This window comes from Phoca vitulina, unplaced genomic scaffold, assembly GCF_004348235.1.
Source record: "Phoca vitulina isolate PV1807 unplaced genomic scaffold, GSC_HSeal_1.0 scaffold11, whole genome shotgun sequence".
NCBI lineage: Eukaryota > Metazoa > Chordata > Mammalia > Carnivora > Phocidae > Phoca > Phoca vitulina.
Window position 1 is genome coordinate 14,459,490 of NW_022589714.1, and position 20,889 is coordinate 14,480,378.

At 36.6% G+C, this 20,889-nt stretch overlaps 2 protein-coding genes across 3 annotated transcripts in view; both read left to right on the plus strand.

Moving 5' to 3' along the window:
* Positions 1 to 7,182, plus strand: part of FILIP1 (filamin A interacting protein 1) — a 277,664-nt gene extending 270,482 nt beyond the window's left edge. The window contains exon 9 of one of the 2 annotated variants that reach the window (XM_032409437.1): positions 2,521 to 7,182. Coding sequence is in view for 1 of the 2 variants with exons in the window: in XM_032409438.1 (XP_032265329.1) it covers positions 2,521 to 2,561 (41 nt within the window). In the remaining variant the exon portion in view is untranslated. The remainder of the gene's footprint in view (positions 1 to 2,520) is intronic. The other variant, XM_032409438.1, reaches the window with a different exon arrangement.
* Positions 7,183 to 14,707: 7,525 nt separating this feature from the next.
* Positions 14,708 to 20,889, plus strand: part of TMEM30A (transmembrane protein 30A) — a 32,098-nt gene continuing 25,916 nt past the window's right edge. The window contains exon 1 of the mRNA XM_032409443.1: positions 14,708 to 15,090. Within this exon, the coding sequence (XP_032265334.1) occupies positions 14,854 to 15,090 (237 nt within the window). The 5' untranslated portion in view covers positions 14,708 to 14,853. The remainder of the gene's footprint in view (positions 15,091 to 20,889) is intronic.

The following is a 20,889-nucleotide window of genomic DNA, read 5'->3' on the forward strand; positions in this document are numbered from 1 at the left end:
GGTGGCTCAGTCAGTTAAGCATCTGACTTCAGCTCAGGTCATGATCTCAGGGTCCTGGAATCCAGCCCCTAGTTGGGCTCCATGCTTAGCGGGGAGTCTGCTTGTCCCTCTCCCTCCCCCTCTGCCCCTCCCCCAGCTCTTGCTCTCTCTCTCAAATAATAAAATCTTTAAAAACATTTTAAGAAATAATGTAATCTGATTAATAGCATTAATATATATACATATATGTATATATGTATCATGTAATATTACAAGCTTGCTAATTTAAATATAATAATAATAATAAAATGAATGGTTCAACGAAGATATTGTTTCTTCTATGTATGGACCCAATTACTGAAAATTCTGAATTCTGAAAATTCTAATTCTGAAAAGTTATTATGATTATGAGGATTGCAACATGTTAAGATTAAGGCAACTCTAGGAATTTAGAGGTTTGCATACTCAAGGTGAGAGTAGTAACACAAAATGTTAGCATTGCAAGGCACTTTAGAGATGATCTCTAATACCCTCATTTTGTGGTAAGGAAACAAATGCATGCCCATTCCGAATTACATCTAGAATAAGAACAATTCTGGATTTCACTCTTTTTTTTCTTTCCTTTTTTTTTCTTTTTTGAGTAGCCAACACAGGGCTTGAACTCACAACTGAGAGATCAAGAGTCAGACACTTAACTAACTGAGCCACCCAGGCACCCCAGGAATTCACTCTTTTAAATTTAAGTTCTCTATGCTTTCTTAAGGGAGGAAAATGGGGAAGATACTTTAATTCTATTAGGGAGACTTGAGATCTATGCCTTTTGACTCTTCGAAAACTATTACTGAAATTTTAAAAAAGAAAGTGTTGAGTGGGAAGTGGCATTTGAATCTTAGATCCTGATCTTTAAATACATAATATTTTAATTAGTGTTTTTAGTTTTTGCCTGAATATTTTGATATATTTTTAGGTGTTGAAAAAATTTAGAGCTATAACAATTTTTCATTGAGAAGAATGAGTTGATTTTTAAGGGTTTGTAGTATTGCCAAAAATCATATGTATGTCTTAGAGCATTACAAAACCTTCATATTAAGTATATAAAACCTTTATGTATTTCATTTTACTTTGCTTTGCTGTTTTATCCCAAATTCAAATCAAAAGGTCGAGGGAGGGAAGGAATGGAAATATCGCCACCTAGTGGTCAGCATGAAGTGAAGTAAAATTAATAAACCCAAATTAAGAAAACTTTGAGAAAGGACCATCCACAGTACATAATTAGCACAAATCTATAGGTCTATGATGTAATATGCTTTAATTAATGTTTATTTAGATGTTAACTACTTAAGTAAAAATAAAATGTAATTATTAATTATTTGAAATTAAAATGAAAATAATAGGTGGAAATTTCCTCATGTTATTGATAAACCCTGACATTAGTTTCTATACTTACAACACTGCCATATATTGTCAGGGAGGTAATACATTTTTCAGGTGAAGAAACCATCTGAAGCTTAGTTATTTCTTTGCTCTGTTCTTTATAATCTCAACAATGACAGGACTCTTTCTCGTTTTGATCACTTATGTAGTTCCATGCTTAGCACAGTGATGGGCTGTAGGAGAGCCTCAATAAGTAGTCCTTGATTGAGAGAATGAAAAAAAATGATACATTTTCATGAAGGCATAAAGGTTAAGGTAAAAATGAAATCAATCAAATACATACAAATATCATACACCCATAACATGGCTGGTACTATCTCAGTATATATTTTTTTACTTTTATAAGAATGAATTTAGATTTAAAAGCATATACATAAGGGGTGCCTGGGTGGCTCAGCTGGTTAAGCATCTGCCTTGGGCTCAGGTCATGATCCTAGGGTCCTGGGATTGAGCCCCACCTCAGGCTCCCTGCTCAGCAGGGAACCTGCATCTCCCTATCCCTCTGCCCCTCCATCCTGCTTGTGTTCTCTCTCTCTTGTTCTATCTCAAATAAATAAAATCTTTAAAAAAAGGGCATTCACATAATTTTACAAAAAGAAGCAGTCCAAGATAAATGTGAATCATCTGTGGTTAGTGACTTCTTAAGAACAATGAATATTTCCTTATTAAAACTCAAATCCACGCACATAAAAAAAGAAATTAAAAATATGTGAATATTGCTCAGATTAGAAAGAGTATGACTGGAGTAATAGAGTTACTTCTAGAAAATAGTCTGGTTTCCCAGTATGGGGTTTATTATGTAGTAATTAATGTCCTTGTGTTCAGTTCTTTCCTTGGGTAAAATCCACCTAAAATTATTAGAATATTAAACATTGTATCTAAAAGACTTTAAGAATCTTGGAAATAAAGCACATATGCCAATATAAAGAAATTACCCAAGAATAGTGAAGAACTGCAGGGAAAGCTATTGGGCTCATGTACCTGTTTTTGTTTGTTATGTTGTTTAACATCTACAGTCTTTTAGTGAAATGATGTGGTATTGATCTTCACAGAAACTACTGATTTTTCAGTTTAATTGAAAATGCTGTATCTTTCTTTTCTTTATAGAAAGCATCGTCATTCACCAGTTACGTATGAACTCCAGATGAAATGGTAAACCAAGCACATACTGGATGTGTGTACTTCCTCTGAATCCCTGTTGAGTGAGTAGTATTTCTACAGCCCTCCATCATCACTAAGGTCCTCCATGCTACTGATCACTACTGGAAATAATTTTCTACTTCCAGTGATTTTTTTTTTTTTGAGGATATAATAATGTAAAAGCTGAAAATGGCATTGCTGATAATATGAAAATAGGTAGCAAGAGCAATTCAATCTTTGTGTCAAAATAAATTTCTCTTCCTTTTACAAAGCTTTTAGGTCCATGGGCACATGCTATGTAATTTATTTTTATAATACACTTTATAATGTGATTTTTTTCCTTTTTCCTAGTCTATGGCACATATATCTATAGAGTACACTGTCAGTTCTTCGAAGTATTGGTACCGGTGCATTCAAAACGGGAACCTATCATTATTTTCCTTCATCACTTTTTTATTTCTGAGGGAAAAGAAAGTACAACACTCTGCATATTTCCCGGGGTAAATTCAAGAGATAAAACAGAAGCAGGAGATTCTAGAAGAGGTTTTATTATTGTTTGTACAATGCTGTGATTCTGATCATGGTTCAACAGTAATAAATAATGTTGATGTAAGAGTTTAATTTTAAATACGTAAAGCCAGTTTTTAAAGTTGCCCTATCTAGTGTTCTGTGCCAAAACCCCTGGATAAATTGAATTTCATATGGAACAAATTAATAAAAGGAGATATGTAAGTTTAACCAGTAAGGGTTATGGGAATAGCTTCGACTGAGAGTTCAATTATATTTCTGTGTGCATTGTTTGCTTATATGTACAAGACTTATAATAAGGACTGTGGTATCAAGATATTTCTCACAATCTGCCCAAATGAAAGCCCCAAAAATAAAAACTGACCTAGGTAATATCTGCATCTTTCAAAAAAAAAATGGTAAGAGAAATCCCATGATAGATAACATTTTTTTTTTCTTAATAGACAGGATTTGGATAGATTTTCATAACAGCGTGTAGGTTGCAGAATATATTCTTTAAAGATAAAAGCACAACATGCAATACTCAACTCTCAGCATCAGAGCTGCTGTTGAATTTAGGTTTATATGAAAATGTGCATCTAAAGTCTACCTGAAACCCTAATAACACAGGTTTTTAAAAAGACTTTGCTAATGTGGACATGTTTTCAATAAGGTCTTTAAAAAGATAACTTTAAAGATAAATGAAGAGTTGACGTATCAGTTTCTGAATGCAGAAATCATATATGATGGAACTTTACCAAGATTAAAGAAAATGCTTCTGAGTGTCACACGGATAACTGAAAACCAAGCAAGTAACACTGTTGGCCCATTTCTCCAGCTGACAGTTTGTATTCAGGTTACAAACCCATAGAGGCAAGTCTACATTGAGTCTCTGGAATAGAAAAATTAATTGAATGTCCTCTCCTATGTAACTTTGGAAGGTTTTAAGTTATACTTTGTGGAATTAGCAATCATATTTGGTAGATTATAAATTAACTATATTTTATGGAAAATTAGTTTGATTTTTGTAAGTAAAAGAAATGCTACAGTAGGCTTGTCCTAGCTTGAATGATTGTCAATGTATCACAGATCTTTCAGGGCTTTTGATTAATGATTAAGAAAACTAGAGTGTGTATGTGTGAAAATTTAAAAAATTGTTGCTATGAGTTTTGTTTTCTGAAAATGTTTCTGAACTGTAATGACATTTTCAAGTAGAAAAGGTTTTTATCTTGTATTGTTATCTTTTTTGACACACAGTTAAGTTCCCTGTTTGCCAATGTTTATACTTCTGATGGCAAAATATTCTGATAAATCACAAATTAGCATTTGAAGAAAATAGCTTTTTCTCAACTTGTGGGAATTTTAGTACATGAATAGTGAAAAGGCTAGAGGATAAGACTTTACTTCTTGACTTTAAGATATTACAAGTGATTTATGTCTATTTGGATCTGAAGTTTTTATTTCTCTTGAATTTGTAATGAAATTTGGTACTTGCAATGCAGAGTAAGGATGGTGGTGCTATCTGAGTCACTTAGATGGATGCTGAGCTTTTTTCTGCTCATGCTGGGATTAAGTCCTCTGTTTAAACCCAAATGGAATCTGAGTGACAAATGAGTAAAATTAATAAAGAATAAAAAGTTAATTGTTCTGAAATAAAAGATTAAAAATTAACAGAAAAGTGAAAACACCAAATAGTTATATCCTTACCTAATGAATAAACAAACAAGATCATAAATAGTCCTATCCCAATATCCACATCCGATTGAAAAAACTGCCTCCATGTGCAATCCTGGCACCATCCTAGACTCACATAATTTCTGTATCTTTTATTATAAGTAAATCTCCAATCACCAATATGAAAGGGAATCAGTTTTGAATGGAATAATTATATTTTCTGAAATGATTCCAGTTTAAGGTACAACAGCTGAACTAATCCATTATTTTGCCCCTTTCTTTCTGATAAGAGAGTATTTTTTGAGGTATCTTCTGCAGATTTTTTTCAAGTATTTCATAAAATTTTAAGGCTTGATGAAGATAGTGGATACATTTTCCAGATGTTAGATGCCTCGAATGTTCACAAAATGTGAAGAATTAATTGTCTCTTAGGACAGCCACAAAAAAAAAAAAAAATTCATGATGTAGAATAACTAGCTTAAGCATTAAAAAAGATACCGGCGCTACTGAAATAATTCACAGGTTCTAAAAATCAGTGGCAGAGCAAGAATAAATGTTGGATCACACAATGCAATATGTGTATATCCTTTCTCTTTATGCTGTGGTTGAATTTTCCTGGAAATGAATAAAAAACATAGCAAGAGTTGGGCGTGTTCATGAATTTGATGAGCAATAGTTCTAAAAATAACAAAAATGCAAAATGGGAGTTAAAAACAGCAATGACAACACAAACTGGCACTTGAGGCATATATCCACCTTTGGACTCCAGCGCTATCCCCCTGCTAAAAATACTAATTAGAAGACAAAGAGGAAAAACAATAAAAGTTATTGTAATAAATTCATAAAAATTGGGAGAGTTTCATGGAACTAACTTTGCTTAGTGAACACTAATATTTTATTGTCTTAAATTTTCAACATTTACTCCATAACTATATGATAACAATTGTGTTTGTTACATAGGGAAAATGCAAAATGCTGTAGATTAGTAAGTTTGAATCGAAATGTTTATTGGTGCCATGATATAATACATTTATTTTTTGGTGTTGTTTTTTCATTTATGTTATTTGGGTAATTTTACCTTAACATTCACAGATTTTGTTATTTTTAATGGTGCAGATTGTATTTATTTAGATTTTGTTTAAAAAACATCAGATGTTAGCTTCTCCAAAATAAGAGGCTTACAGTGTGATAGAGACATTCTTAAAAGTCTTGCAGTTGAATGAATTTTCAAAAGCAAAAGAGTGCATTGAAAAATTTTGGAGTTACATTGTATTTTCACAGCATTCTCAATTTTGTCTCCTTTAAGTTTTATTAAGTACATGAGAAGTTTATTATTTTTCACTACAGCCAAGTGAATTTATGGGTATCTACTTGTCTTTTATATGAATGTAATATCTTGCTTTCAGTTCTTCACAGGTTATTGAAATTATTTAGCCAATTAAGACATTCTCTTTGTGTTATTTCCAAAGTCAACCATGTTTATCAAAATCTCACTATAGAGATTGAGAAAAATAACAATTGTGATATAAAAACATTGTGCAATATTCTTTTTTGAGTTGGAACATAATATTCATAAAATTAAAATCATTTAAAATGAGTATTCAAACTTCACCTTCTTTTTATTTAAAATCATTTGCTCTAAAATAGTTTTCACTTCTGCATTTCATATTTTCTTAAAAATATGGTGTTTTTCACTGTGAATAAGCAGAAATGGTACAGCAGATCTGCCAAAATGAGAGATACTTTTCCCCTGAGTTACAAGCATAGTGTGATTTAGTAGGATGAACACTGCTACACAGCAAGAGATAGAACTGGTTATAGGGTTTCCCTCAGCCCTTTATCGTCACCAAATGCACTGTCAGTCAATATTCAGATACTACTTTACTGCTTTCTGCTGTCAATCTAAAGGTAGGTTACTCAGTAGAACAAATGCTCCTGAGGTTTTGCCCGCAGGCCACAGCCCAGCTTCTAGAGAGGCAGTTGGGTAATGCTTTCAGCAAAGTGGGATGGGGGTGACAGTGGGACTATTCTCTGACCCCTTTTATTTATCAGCTTTGGTCTATAGCCAATCCCCACTTATCTTTGCCTTATTTGGGACAAAGGAATGGCCTTTTCCTGTTTATTGTTTAAAGATCTGCATATCAATAAAGCAGGCAAGCACGTTGTCTAAACAAAGATGCTTTCTACAGGGAAGTTGCAGATGTTAGGGGTCTTGCCCACAAGGCAGTTTGAGGCCTCTATTTGGAGGAGCAGAGCCCCTCGGGTGCACTTGGTTTAAGAGCATTGGCCAAAAGTCATTGTTTATTTTATGACTTCCCAGGAGGAGGAAGGTCTCAGGCTTTCTGTATTTGCTCAAATGCATTTGTTCCCTTGAGCCCTGGGCGAGAGTCACTTTTAATGAGCCCCAGGCTATTTCCGTGTGCAGAAACTGCAGCAAGTTCCCTGGGCTCCATGCATGTTGGCACTAGGGCACATTGCACTATACTTTTTTTTTTTTTTTTAATATCATTAAAATTTACTTTTTAGGGGCGCCTGGGTGGCTCAGTCGTTAAGCGTCTGCCTTCGGCTCAGGTCATGGTCCCAGGGTCCTGGGATCAAGCCCAGCATCGAGCTCCCTGCTCTGTGGGAAGCCTGCTTCTCCCTCTCCCACTCCCACTGCTTGTGCTCTCTCTCTCGCTGTGTCTCTCTCTGTCAAATAAATAAATAAATAAAATCTTTAAAAAAGTAATTTACTTTTGAAATTTGTATTCAATGCTATCCCAAGGAACCTATAAAAGATGTCACACTTTGAGGCTTCCCTTCAACTGGGGCAACCCTCACTGACTGCATAGTTCCAGGCATAGCGACCTGTCCGCAGATAATGGTTGGAACCCAGTTCCCTGGAGTTCCCGTTTCACTTTTTTTTTTTTTTTTTAAGATAACCAATCCTTCTTTAGTTTCCACTGGCATTACTTGCAGCATTTCTTTCAGAGATAAGTGTCTCTAAGGAGAAAAGATTTTTTTCTTTCTCTTCAGAAGTCCATTTTCCTATTCTGCCTACATTGGTTAGCATTGGTGTACAAAGTTGTCTCTCGAGTTTGACTGTAAGCTTCTTGAAGGCAGGACTTGCATATTCATCAGAGTGAATACAGGATACTGGATAAATGTTTGCAAAAGGCAATACAATTCCTTCTAGGGAGAGGTCTTTTCCCACTCTTCTAGCTGCCCTATCTCCTTTCCTCCAATCTTCACAGACTTTTTCCACGACCATAATCACGTTTTCATTTTTGACTTTTCTGGCTCGGAGGGCACACGTCTTTCTCCTCTTTGACAGCAAGATATATGTTTGGTCAAAGTAGCAGGGTGTTTTGTAGGCACCCAATTACTGACTCCTAACCCCAATTGCTCCTCTAGGAGGAGTACTTCAGCCAGGGTATTCTATGCCGGATCTTCCTTACCAAATTGTTCTGGCTGCTGATTCTTCCCTTGTAGAAACCTCTGTGCCCACTGAAGATTTTAGATGCGGAGTATCTGGATTAAACAAGAAGACTCTCAATAATCACTGATCTTAAGGGAAGATAGGCTCCTGGCAAAGACAGGGGTCCCTCATCTTATCAGACCACTAGATGGCCTATGCCATTTTAACAAGAAAAGTGTGTTCAGTCATTTTCAATTCACAAAAAGGCCAAGCATCGGTTTCCACATGGAGCACTGTTCCAAGTAGACAGGTGGGACAAATGGACTCTATAAGCTAACTCTCAAGAATGGGGAGTACCAGAGATCTTGGTTTCCAGGGAAACAACCTAAAATCTTGAGAAAAAGAACATGATCAGCCGGGGTATGGGGTCTTGCAAATCATCAATAATGAGTGTTGTATATGGTTCAACGTTCTCTACGTTCTTTTATTTTTGATCCTATTCTTTCCTGCATGGAAAACCATAATATCACTCAGACTTTAGGACCCATTTCCTCACAGTTTAGTTTTTGACATCATAAAGAGGATGAGGTGTGGCATCTCCTATAACCCCTTGTGCACACTTCCTATATGGAACTGACCTCATTATATTTCAATTGTTTGTTGGCAAGTTGTCTCTTCCACTAAAATTTGAGTTGAGAGTAGGTTTGGTTAGTTCAACAAGATTTACTGAATGTCTTTAAGACCTTGGCATTTTTCCAGGTGTTGTAAATACAGAGACAAATAAAAGCAGTCTCTGACCCTGAGAAGCCTTATCTAGTAAGAAAGACAGACATAAACATATTTCTCAGTATTATGGTAAGTGCAAGGATAGAGGTAAGTATAAGTTGCCTTAAACTCAGAGAGAAACTCTTAGTGCAGCTGAGGGCAAAGAAAGATTCCTCAAATTGGCTACTGTCTTGCTCTTGAAGGATGAGTAGGAATTAGCAAGGCAGTTTCAGTGGAAGTGGGGTCTGAAGTAGGGTCTGAAGTGGGGGAACAGTAGGTTGGACAGGTTAGGAATTGAAGATAGTGAGTGCAGATTATTATTCTCAGAAGATTCAGTGAGAATAAAAATGTTGTGGAAGTTTGCTGAACCCCTACCTTTTCCCTTCACCTTGCATTGGTCAGAGGGAAGTCTAGGAGGTCATAGTTATTTGTTGTCATAAACATTTAGTTCCTGGGGTGCCTGGGTGGCTCAGTCGTTAAGCGTCTGTCTTCGGCTCGGGTCATGATCCCAGGTTTCTGGGATCGAGCCCCGCAGCGGGCTCCCTGCTCCGCAGGAAGCCTGCTTCTCCCTCTCCCACTCCCCCTGCTTGTGTTCCTTCTTTCACTATGTCTCTCTCTGTCAAATAAATAAATAAAATCTTTGAAAAAAATAAATAAATAAAATAAACATTTAGTTCCATTGACAAAAAAAGTGTTTCCTTTCTCGGGCTCAGTAGAAATGGACTTTCACATTTAAGTTCATTTTGTGAAAAGTCATCTTTCAAGAATACGTTAGAGCTATTTTAAAGAAATAATAACTTCATAGGTAATAGTGACCCAAGTGTTTCAAAAAACAAATAATAATGAAATGCCTGTCATACCTTCCCTGTCCCCTCAGACTTCCCATAATTTAAAACTTGAAGAAACAGAAAAATGCATGTCTAAAAATAGTCCAAAAGTGATTATAAGTGGTTAAACGTGAAAAAAAAAATTTTTTTTTAAAGTAGGCTCCATGCCCAGTGTGGAGCCCAATGCGAGGCTTGAACTTAAGACCCAGAGATTAAGACCTGAGCTGAGATCAAGAGTCGGATACTTAACTGGCTGAGCCACCTATGCACCCCTGGTTAAACATTTTTAAAGGTCTACTTTCTTGTGTCTCTCTATTTTCATGGAGTAATAAGTCTCTTCCTTCCTCTGCCTGTCCCCTTTAAAAAATAATTTCACTATAATACATATAATAGATGTCAGTTGGCTGTCAACTCAGAGATGGCAACATCATATTTGAAGGAAAGGCCTTATCTCTAATTCATGGCACCATGGGACATAATCAACTGAGAGAGTCTATACGGTGGGAGTCATGAAGTCTGAAATCTTATTAGAGTTATATTTTTTCATTTAAAGAAAGTGTGGAATTATGAGAAAGGAAACCTTAATTTCCTTCCCAAAACAAAGTTCTTAAGCTGTCTACTCTTTCCTCTAACGAGGCTCATCATTAAAATATCTTGTTTGACTTGTTATTTCTGACTACTGACTAAGATTATTATTCATGAACTTGCAAAACCTCTCATCACACCACCAATGACCTCAGGCTAATCAGACAACTCGTGAGAACAAAAGGATTTTCTTAAGTGCCTACATGAAAAAGTTTGATAAATACGCAACATAAAATACAGGAAGAGGTCAACTTTAAAAGCAGTAATTTTTCAAAGTCAATTGGAACCAATCTCTGATGCAATAAATATAACAAATTAAATTTATTATACAAATTCTCTATCATTCTTTCCTTAAAGATCTTCTCAGATAATTAAACATGAATATGAATTAGTCCCACCAAAGTTCTCTAAAGTAAGCTGCTATGATTAACTGAATAGAAATTTTTTTTCCTTCAAAAATAAACAAGCAAAAATACTACCCAGTCACTGAAAACAATTCAAACAATTTCGAGTCCCTAAGAACTTTCTCTGAAACTCATGCTGGTAAAAACTATGGTACATTTTTTAGGTCTCTTCAACTTTCCTAAACATTGTTATGCTACACATGTGAATGAAATGGCTTGAAATATGGCTAGAAACTCCAGAGCTTAAGCAGCACCAAATACTCAAAGGAATCTAACAAGCAAATCTGTGTGGCACTTTGGCTAAACAGTAAAAAGACCAGTTTCACAGGGAAATACAAATCAAAACCTCAATGAGATACCATCTCACACCAGTCAGAATGGCTAAAATTAACAAGTCAGGAAATGACAGATGTTGGCAAGGATGTGGAGAAAGGGGAACCCCTCCTATACTGTTGGTGGGAATGCAAGCTGGTGCAGCCACTCTGGAAAACAGTATGGAAGTTCCTCAAAAAGTTGAAAATAGAGCTACCATACGAATCAGCAATTGCACTACTGGGTATTTACCCCAAAGATACAAATGTAGTGATCCGAAGGGGCACGTGCACCCCAATGTTTATAGCAGCAATGTCCACAATAGCCAAACTATGGAAAGAGCCTAGATGTCCATCAACAGATGAATGGATAAAGAAGATGTAGTATATATATACAATGGAATATTATGCAGCCATCAAAAAATGAAATCTTGCCATTTGCAATGACGTGGATAGAACTAGAGGGTAAGTAAAATAAGTCAATCAGAGAGAGACAATTATCATATGATCTCACTGATATGAGGAATTTGAGAAATAAGACAGAGGATCATAGCGGAAGGGAGGGAAAAATGAAACAAGATGAAACCAGAGAGGGAGACAAACCGTAAGAGACTTTTAATCTCAGGAAACAAACTGAGGGTTGCTGGAGTGGAGGGGGGTGGGAGGGATGGGGTGGCTGGGTGATGGACATTGGGGAGGGTATGTAATATGGTGCGTACTGTGAATTGTGTAAGACTGATGAATCACAGACCTGTATCCCTAAAATAATACATTATATGTTAATTAAAATAAATTAAATAAACAAATATATAAATAAATAAATCTGACAGCTATTAAAGGGCAAAAAAAAAAAAAAAATTACCAGTTTCAGTTTCCTCTTCATAATTCTTTAAGTTACTCAACAGTTATTCAATTTTTTTCTTTAATGTTTCTCGTTACCTAGTTTGGTGGCTTGAACACACCAATTGAGCTACAAAATAAAAATTATTATTATATAAACTACCCTGTCAAAAGCTATTTATATACATCTTTTCAGATCAAGGGGTTTGCATCTGCTTTATCATTTTGGATTTACTTTTATATTTGGGCTTATGTATTCATTGCACACTTACTGTGTTGACCTGGTAGTTGGCATTAATATCATTTAGCCACATAAACTTTCCTTTTTACCAGGAAATCAGCAAATGAACAATCATTTGAACAATACAAATGTTATCTACATGTATCAATACACACACACACACACACACACACACCCCAGACACTCCGAGGAACCACAGTGAAAAATGCATGTATTGGTAATCCATTGTGAGACCACTCGCTTTTGTGACCCCAGAAATGCTGAGTAACATTTTCTTTTAAGAATTTCTACTTCATCAGATTAAATGAAAACAAAAAAACCAAAAAACTACCTGGTAAGGACAATCATAAAACAATGTGTAACAAAGGAAATCATTAAATTCTGAGTCCCCTGAGTTAATGATGTGGATGTGAAAAAAATAATAGCTCAGTAAAGCAGCATATTGTGATGGCACAGTACAGAGAGGAAAAGGAACTGTAAGGATATCATCAAGAGATTGAAAAAGGTCATTTCATCTATTTGGCCCTCATCTGAAAATGTAAGTTTTAGACAAGAATCTAAGGAAGCTTTCAGTTCTACAACTCTGTGTTTCAGTCAAAATGAAATTTCTAATAAGAAAAAAGGAGACAAGGAGTTAATCTTTCTTATAAACAAACAAAACTAAAGAAAAAGCTGATAAACATATTGCCATCACTCAGATCACTAGAACAATTAACAACAAAAATCTGAGGGCAAAATAACTGACCGTTTATACAGACTGCTGAGATAGCAATTCTCTTAAGGAACTATAACATTTAGTGGATGTGATAATATAGGTAGAAATGGGGAGAAAAAACTTGCCTTACACTTCATATTTTTGCATCATGTCCAATATTGTTACACTCATTTTTAGGAACCAAAAGAACTTAGCAAAAGAAAAGTATTCCATGCCTTCTCCATTAACTGTGATAGATGAATGTTTTCCATTTGAGCCCTAGGTTGAAAGTAAACAGGAATAGATCAAAACAAAAAATACTCACCTATGTTAACAGTGCTAAGAATTTGAGAGATAATGGATGTCATATAAAAACAAAACCAAGCAAGCCAGTTGTCTGCCAGATAAATACTCGATTGGCTCACCTCTTGGGACTTGTAGTCATTTTGAAAACATATTTAATTTTAAATTTGAGGCGTAAACACTCTTCATTTCCCTTTCCTTGGTTTACCTTACAAAAGGCATAAGTACAAAGTCTGAAAGAAAATAAAGTTTGGGTAAGTCAGATGATGTGACTTACTCTCCGGTCTGGATTTCAAAGATGCCAATATAATGTGAAATGTATATAATTTTTTAAAAAGACTTACAAGTATTTGCTTATCCAGAAAATTTGGAAAATACATAAAAGCGCAAAAAATATATAGTGCAAAAAATATATAGTGCAAAAAATAGATTGCCACTACTTTTTTGTTGGGCTTTACACTCAATACCTATACTACTTTGGTATCATTTAGCTACTTTTTATATATCAGGAGTATCTCCTTGGATCATCAAATACTTAGCAGTTTTAAACCGTCTACATAGTATCTCATTTTTTTTTTTTTAAAGATTTTATTTATTTATTTGACAGAGAGAGAGACAGCTAGAGAGGGAACACAAGCAGGGGGAGTGGGAGAGGGAGAAGCAGGCTTCCTGCCGAGCAGGGAGCCCGATGCGGGGCTCGATCCCAGGACCCTGGGATCATGACCTGAGCCGAAGGCAGACGCTTAACGACTGAGCCACCCAGGCGCCCCCCATAGTATCTCATTTTATAGTGATGCCATAATTTGTTGAGGTTTTTGATTATCCGTAGTAAAGACCTACAGCTTATTACAACAGACTTCTTAAATCAATGTGCAAAAGAGAAAAGTGGACACAGAAAATAAGGTAAAAGGTAACATTAAGACCATTAGTGGAGGAAAAAAGTGAGAACAAGTGGCAAGATAACAGGGTTAAACAACTGGCATGATTTATTATTGACTTTAGTACAAAAGGGTCACCCACCACGCATCTCACTTAACGTTTACATTTGCGCCTTGGAGGTTTATTTATTTTAGAAAAAATCGGTTTTATAACCCAAGCAAACACTGCCATCCCACCAGGCTCAAGCTCCCTTGGTAGGGTCTTTTAAACGCGCCGATTCCCTTCAGAGAGGGCTTCGAGGTAAGACAAAAACCAGTCTGGCGCCGAAGTCACTAGAAAGACTTGTCAGCAGCTCCAGGGCTGATGAGGGTGATTTGGGCCGGGCGGGTCGGACCTGCGATCTAGCACCGCCGTTGCCATGATAACCACAGCAGGAAGCAGATGAGTGAGAACAGAAGCTTCGGAGAGCGAAGCAAAGACACACCTATTGCGTAAGCGTCGAAACCTCTTCGCTCCCAGGGACGCGCAGGCGCAACGTAGCTCCACGCTCTGGGGGTTGAGGCCCTCACTTTGTCGTCACAGGGCAAATGATCAGGGTACGTCCGCCTTTTCCCTCCCCCTTCTATCCTCCTCCCTTTTCCCCTCCCCTTGTCCCTCAGTCTTCTCCCTCCTTCCTCTCTCCCTCCCTCTGGCGTCCCCAGCCGACTCCCGCTTCCGGTCGGCGGCCGTCTGCGGAAGGGTGTCCCGCCTCTTCCGCCTCTACAGCGGAGGTGGCGGCGGCGGCAGCGGCGCCTGCGCGTCTTCTGTCAGGGTCAGCAGGCGGGTCCCCTGGGTGGTCCACCTGCGCTTCGCGGAGCCGCGCCGTGGGGGTCGATGGCGATGAACTATAACGCGAAGGATGAAGTGGATGGTGGACCCCCGTGTGCTCCCGGGGGCACCGCTAAGAACCGGAGACCGGATAACACGGCCTTCAAACAGCAACGGTTGCCGGCTTGGCAGCCCATCCTTACGGCTGGCACGGTGCTACCTACCTTCTTCATCATCGGCCTCATCTTCATCCCCATTGGCATCGGCATCTTCGTCACCTCCAACAACATCCGCGAGATCGAGGTGAGGGGAGGGAGCGGCGGTGGGTGTTGGCGCTGCCCCGGAACCGGGTCCTCCCCGTCTGCTCCACTCCAGCCTCAGCTCCCTGGAGGTTGACAGGCTAACTCTGCCCTCCCCTGCGTCTTCCCTCTCTGCCTCTCGTTCTCCTTTTTCTTTCTGTGTGTTTCCGGAATCTTGCAGTTTTGTCCGGGCTTCCTCTTGCGATTTACAGGGTTTCAGATGGAATGAATGTTTAATGCAGGGGGTGGGTCGGGTGAAGAACGCCCTTTTAATGCGCGGTTCGTGTGGTTCTGTTGGGATTTTTGCCTTCAACGGAGGTTAAAAAAACAGTGGGGAAAAAAAGAAGTTCTGTCTAGATGTAACTCCGGGAGAACTGACTTGGTCGGAGTGTCATTACTCGTGTGGGGATTACAGAGATTAACGCGTTGGCCATTGTTAGGGAAAGGAGCAGGGTCATAGAGGCATTGATGATTTTTATGTAAAGAAGTTGTGTTACCAGGTCACGTATTAGGACATATAACCGAAGTGCGCACAGTACCTTTCATTTGGGGCTCATAACTGCTTTAGTTGTAAGGCATGATATAGGTAAAAGATAACCAGAATCTTCAATTCTAGTTTTGCTTTTAGGCTGCGTGTAATAACCATGCCCTACGTTCGCCCTAGTTTTTTTTTTTCTTTTTTCCTCCTAGAATTTAAATTTTATTTTATTTTATTTTTAAAGATTTTATTTATTATTTGAGAGAGAGAGAGAGAGAAACAGCATGAGAGGGGATAGGGTCAGAGGGAGAAGCAGGCTCCCCGCTGAGCCGGGAGCCCGATGTGGGACTCGATCCCAGGACTCCGGGATCATGACCTGAGCCGAAGGCAGTCGCTTAACCGACTGAGCCACCCAGGCGCCCTAGAATTTAAATTTTAAAAAAAGAGTCAAGGACTACACAGAATTAGTTGTACACTATCTACTGAACATTTTACTGATATAAAACATGACAAACTTGGAGAAGCATCTTGATTGTCAGAGCAGCAATCATAGTATCTTCATGTTTGTAGTGGTTAAGGTAGGTTGATACTAGAATGTAAATACTTCCTAGAGATGTCCAATATTAAAATTTGCTCATTCTCTTTTCTTGTACACCAGAGGGTATTTTTATCTGTTTGAAAGGGCAGGAACTGGCATCAAGTTCTTTTGATTTCTTCTGTCCTATCAGGTTATGCCATTTTTTCTAATTTTATTAAATACTTTAAATTTGTGTGTGTGATTTAATAAGGACTTTCAGAGTAATTTTATTTCAACTACTGGAATAGGCATGAAGATACCTATTTTACAGTATAATCTACAATGTTACTTCTAAAAACAAAATCAATATTTCCTTTAATTGTACAATGCTCACTTTGAAGTTAATAGTAATAAGAATAGTATCAATAGCATAGTTTTTAAATCTTTTACTAAAAATTCATTTTTGGTTTATTAACTGGAGAAAGTGCCACAGTATGTTTCCTCAGCATGTATTTTTATTTGTTTTATCATTTTTATCTCCCTAATAATCCTGCAAATATGGTATTCACTCAACCAGACTAAGATCACACATATCAGGATATGAGCAAAATAGTGTAATGCAAGGACCTATGGGCTCTAGGTTGGTGTTAGGCAGAGCTGGTGTTAAATTCCAGCTCAGCTACTAACTAGCTCAGTTTCTTGGAAAACTTTCTCTCTCCATGCCTAAGTTTCCTCACCTGTAAAATAGGTGAATAATGCCTATCTTATAAAATGTGAGAGTTAGAAACAATACAGATAACATTCCTGGCACTAAGTTTTTACAATAAATAGTTACTGTCAATATGATAATCACTGATCAGGAGATGAGAAATGGAATCAGAGAGGTTGATATTTGTTGCTAAGCTAGCAGAGTATTGTATGTCTTGATTCCCAGCCTTAATCTTTTACACTACGCTGGAATCCTAACTGCATTATGAGTAGTTAAGTAGAAGAAAATAATTTAACATTAGAAATTTGATCATTTTACTTAAATTTAAGAGATTAAGATGAAAGTGGCAATAATGTAGAATTTTACACTATGGGAATTTACTAAATTATCAGAACTCAACTTTGTTAATATTTACTATACCATGAAAATAAATATGTACTTTGCTTAAAACTTCGGGTTCTGAAATAAATAAGGTTCTTCACACTAAGTAGTTGTTGAAATGGAAATTTCTTGACTAGTTCTCGTGTATGTAATTTTGATTTCGAGGTGCCTGAGGAGTCTCCTGCACCTTGGTCTGGTTAAAAGGGCACTGAAGAATCAAGGCAGTAGAGTTGAGGTCTCAGCTCTCTTACTCTCTAGTTTGTGATCCTAGGTATGTTTTTGAGTCTTAGTTTCTTTTTCTTGAAGAAGCAAAAAATTCAGACTAGATGATCTCTGATACGCTGTTCAACTCAAAATCTATGACTTCCAGCTTTAATGGGGCTTAAAAAAATGCTGCGTACTCAAATTGGATCACCTTTAGAACCAGAGGAAATGAAAATTAGGAATGATTAGGAATTTTGTACCAACACTGACAATAGTTATGTAAATAAAATCACAATTTTTTAAAAATTTGGCTGTTAGGGGCGCCTGGGTGGCTCAGTTGGTTAAGCAACTGCCTTCGGCTCATGTCATGATCCAGGAGTCCCAGGATTGAGTCTGCATCAGGCTCCCTGCTTCTCCCTCTGACCCTCCCCCCTCTCATGTTCTCTCTCTCTCTCAAATAAATAGATAAAATTAAAAAAAAAATTTGTCTGTTAAATATGTAGAAAATTGGTTCTGGTTCAGGTGTGGAATACTAGAAAAACCTAGAGAACTTTCCCAAAATATACGTGCTTGTTTCTGCCAGCTCTCCACCCTATATTAGCCACTAGTTTAGGTTAAAATATGTTGAGGGTTGGGGTGCCTGGGTGGCTCAGTCAGTTAAGTGACTAACTTTGGCTCAGGTCATAGTCCCGGCGTCCTGGGATCCAGCCCCACATGGCATGTCGGGGCTTCCTGCTCAGCGGGGAGTCTGATTTCTCCCTCGTCCTTTGACCTTGCCCCCTGCTCAAGCTCTTGCTGGCATGCTTTCTCTCAAATGAATAAATAAAAAATCTAAAAAAAAAAAAAATCTTGAGGGTTATTAAAAGTAAATGAGTAATGAGAAGTTCTTGCCAACTTCTACACTGTTAAGTTGCTCACACTGTAGCTTATTTCCTCAATTTTGAAAATTTTAAGAACTTTCATTGCTGTATTACATCAAATTACTAGGCAAGAGGAGACTTGTCAAATAAGAATGCTTTTGTAATAGAGCATAAAGTGCTAAGATCAGAAATCCAGATTTTTTAGATACAAATATCAGTGGGTCTTTACCCTTCTCCCAGAAATGTTATGTTAAAAAATTATTCTTGTAAAGTGCATTGGACTCTCTTGGAAAAGGTGTAAGAAAGATATTTTTAAATTTTAATGCTTATATTTGGCAGTATTATCTCTCCAGCCCCCATACTGTTGGGCTTGTATATCTTGTTTAGTTGGTTTTTAGATTTTCCACCATCTAATTCAATGAAGTTATTAGAAAACTAAAGTTGTTAATTTTATCATTCGTAAGAAAATATTTTAAATATTTAATATGTCACTTAACACTAAGGTTTAATATCTTCATTTATTATTAGCAGCAAGGAATTTTCTTTAATTGGGCAGTTGTAGTATTCAGGCACATCCTTTTATGGCAAAAATAATGATTTTCTAGCCTAAGGCCCTTGTTGGTGAGGCTGAGCTATTACTTGAATAGAGCTAACTTGAAAAAGTTAATGAGGTATTCTTAACTTTTGCAAAGGCATTTATCAGTGTGAAGTTACGTAGTTTTAAATTAATGGTTAGAATCAGATGAGTACATTTTTCAAAGTAATATTCAGAATATATTTAAAAACTAAATATTTACTTCAAATTAATATTGCCAAAAGTGTTCAAGAAACATTTTCATTAAATTTTAGTGGAATCGGACCCCTTCTCCCCCCGCAACATGTTTGATAGAGAAATCCCAACTCTCCTCTGCTTTTATCTTACTGTGTCATTTACTGCCCTCAATTATTTAATCCTGGTTATTTTCTGTTTCCCTCATTCCCTAATTATATTCCTGTATAACTTGGACTCTTACCTAATAAGATTTTTAAAAGGATTAGATTTCTCTTCTGCATTTAGTATTATTCTTTGTTTATACTTAGCCTACAGCTAAGAGTCAAGGAAGAATAAATTGCTGTGTAGAAATGATAGTTAAAGATAAGGCACTATATGTTAAGAAATTTAAAATTTTCATATTCAGATGAATTGCAGTGGCTTAGAAGCTGACTCTTGGAAATTAAGAGGTTTGTAGTGTGTTTTAATTTGTTTCTCAAGCAACTTTAGTTCTTAGAGCAGCAAGGCATGACAAAGTAAATATGGCTGGCCCAGACCATTTTGTAAAGCTCAGGAACTGAGACTGGTTCTATAGAGGAACATTTGCAGTTGATTTGATGATAGAGAACACTAACTTTGGACCCCAATTATGTGAAATGTTATCCCCCCCAAAATAATTTCATTCTTATTAGTAGACCTGTGTTACCAGAAAATTGTATGCTAGTGTTAATATATTTTGAATTTCATCAATAAAAATTTGTGCAAAGTTGTTTTCTCTTGTTATATAAAGAACCTACATAATATCCTCAACCTTGCTTCTTGGTTTGCAAAGCCTAGAGTGTTTACTTTCTGGCCCTTTAGAGAAAAGAATTTCCTGCCCTTGATTTAGAGTTTTAAAGAAACATACTGGCAAATTTAGCATTTGTTACAAAAATAGCAATGTGTAACTTATACTTTCTAATTCTCAATAATCTTTCAAGGTAGGTATAATGATCTCTGATAATTGCTTGTGTTCAACCGTCTTTGTACATATTTCATAGATAAAAAAGACCTTAGCTAAACTTATATTAATACTGGCTGAGGTGATACCATTCTTCATTTCTTTGCACAGTCAGATAAAGTTTATGCAACCTTTAAAAAATTGCTTTTGAAATTTTTACTTTGGAGAAAGGATTCCGGCTAAATTCTTCAGTATGGAATTATTAGTTCAAAGAAACAAAAACTTAATCTAATTAATACTTACAATGATTTACCTTATTACTCAGCATTTTGTTGGGTGACCTGTTTACGTCTTATATTGATTTCCTTTAAGGCAGTTTTACATTCAAAAATGGAAGTTTTCCAGTCCTTATATAGTGTAAAAACTGCATGTCCTTCAAAGTCCTGCTTTCCCAGCGCATTAAATTCAGTTTGTTTCTGAGGAGTAGAATGTATTTTTAGAGTTACTAAGAAGAAATAACAGTTTTATTTAGAGGAACAATTACAGTGGTAGCAAAACAAAGCTGAGAAATATGATAACCTTTAAACTAATCTAGTCATCTACATCTGTTCTGTTTTACCTCTGGTTCTTTGTGTTTTGTATTTAAGCTAATGGGCAGGTCTACAGTTTATCATTGTATTCTTTATTATGCCTTGTATGCTTTTGACATTTAATAAGCATTAATTTTTAAAAATAAGGGAACTGTAGTTCCTCTTCCCCCTGGTAGCCTCTTTCTTCCTAGGATAAGTTATGGACTGTTGTCTTTAGTATGAACTTTTTTCCCCTACCTTTTCTGAGGTATATAATTGACAAATAAAAATTGTATATTTTAAGGTGTTCAGTGTATGATGGTTTGATATATGTATGTATACATTGTGAAATGACCACCATTATCAAGCTGATTAACACAACCATCACCTACCA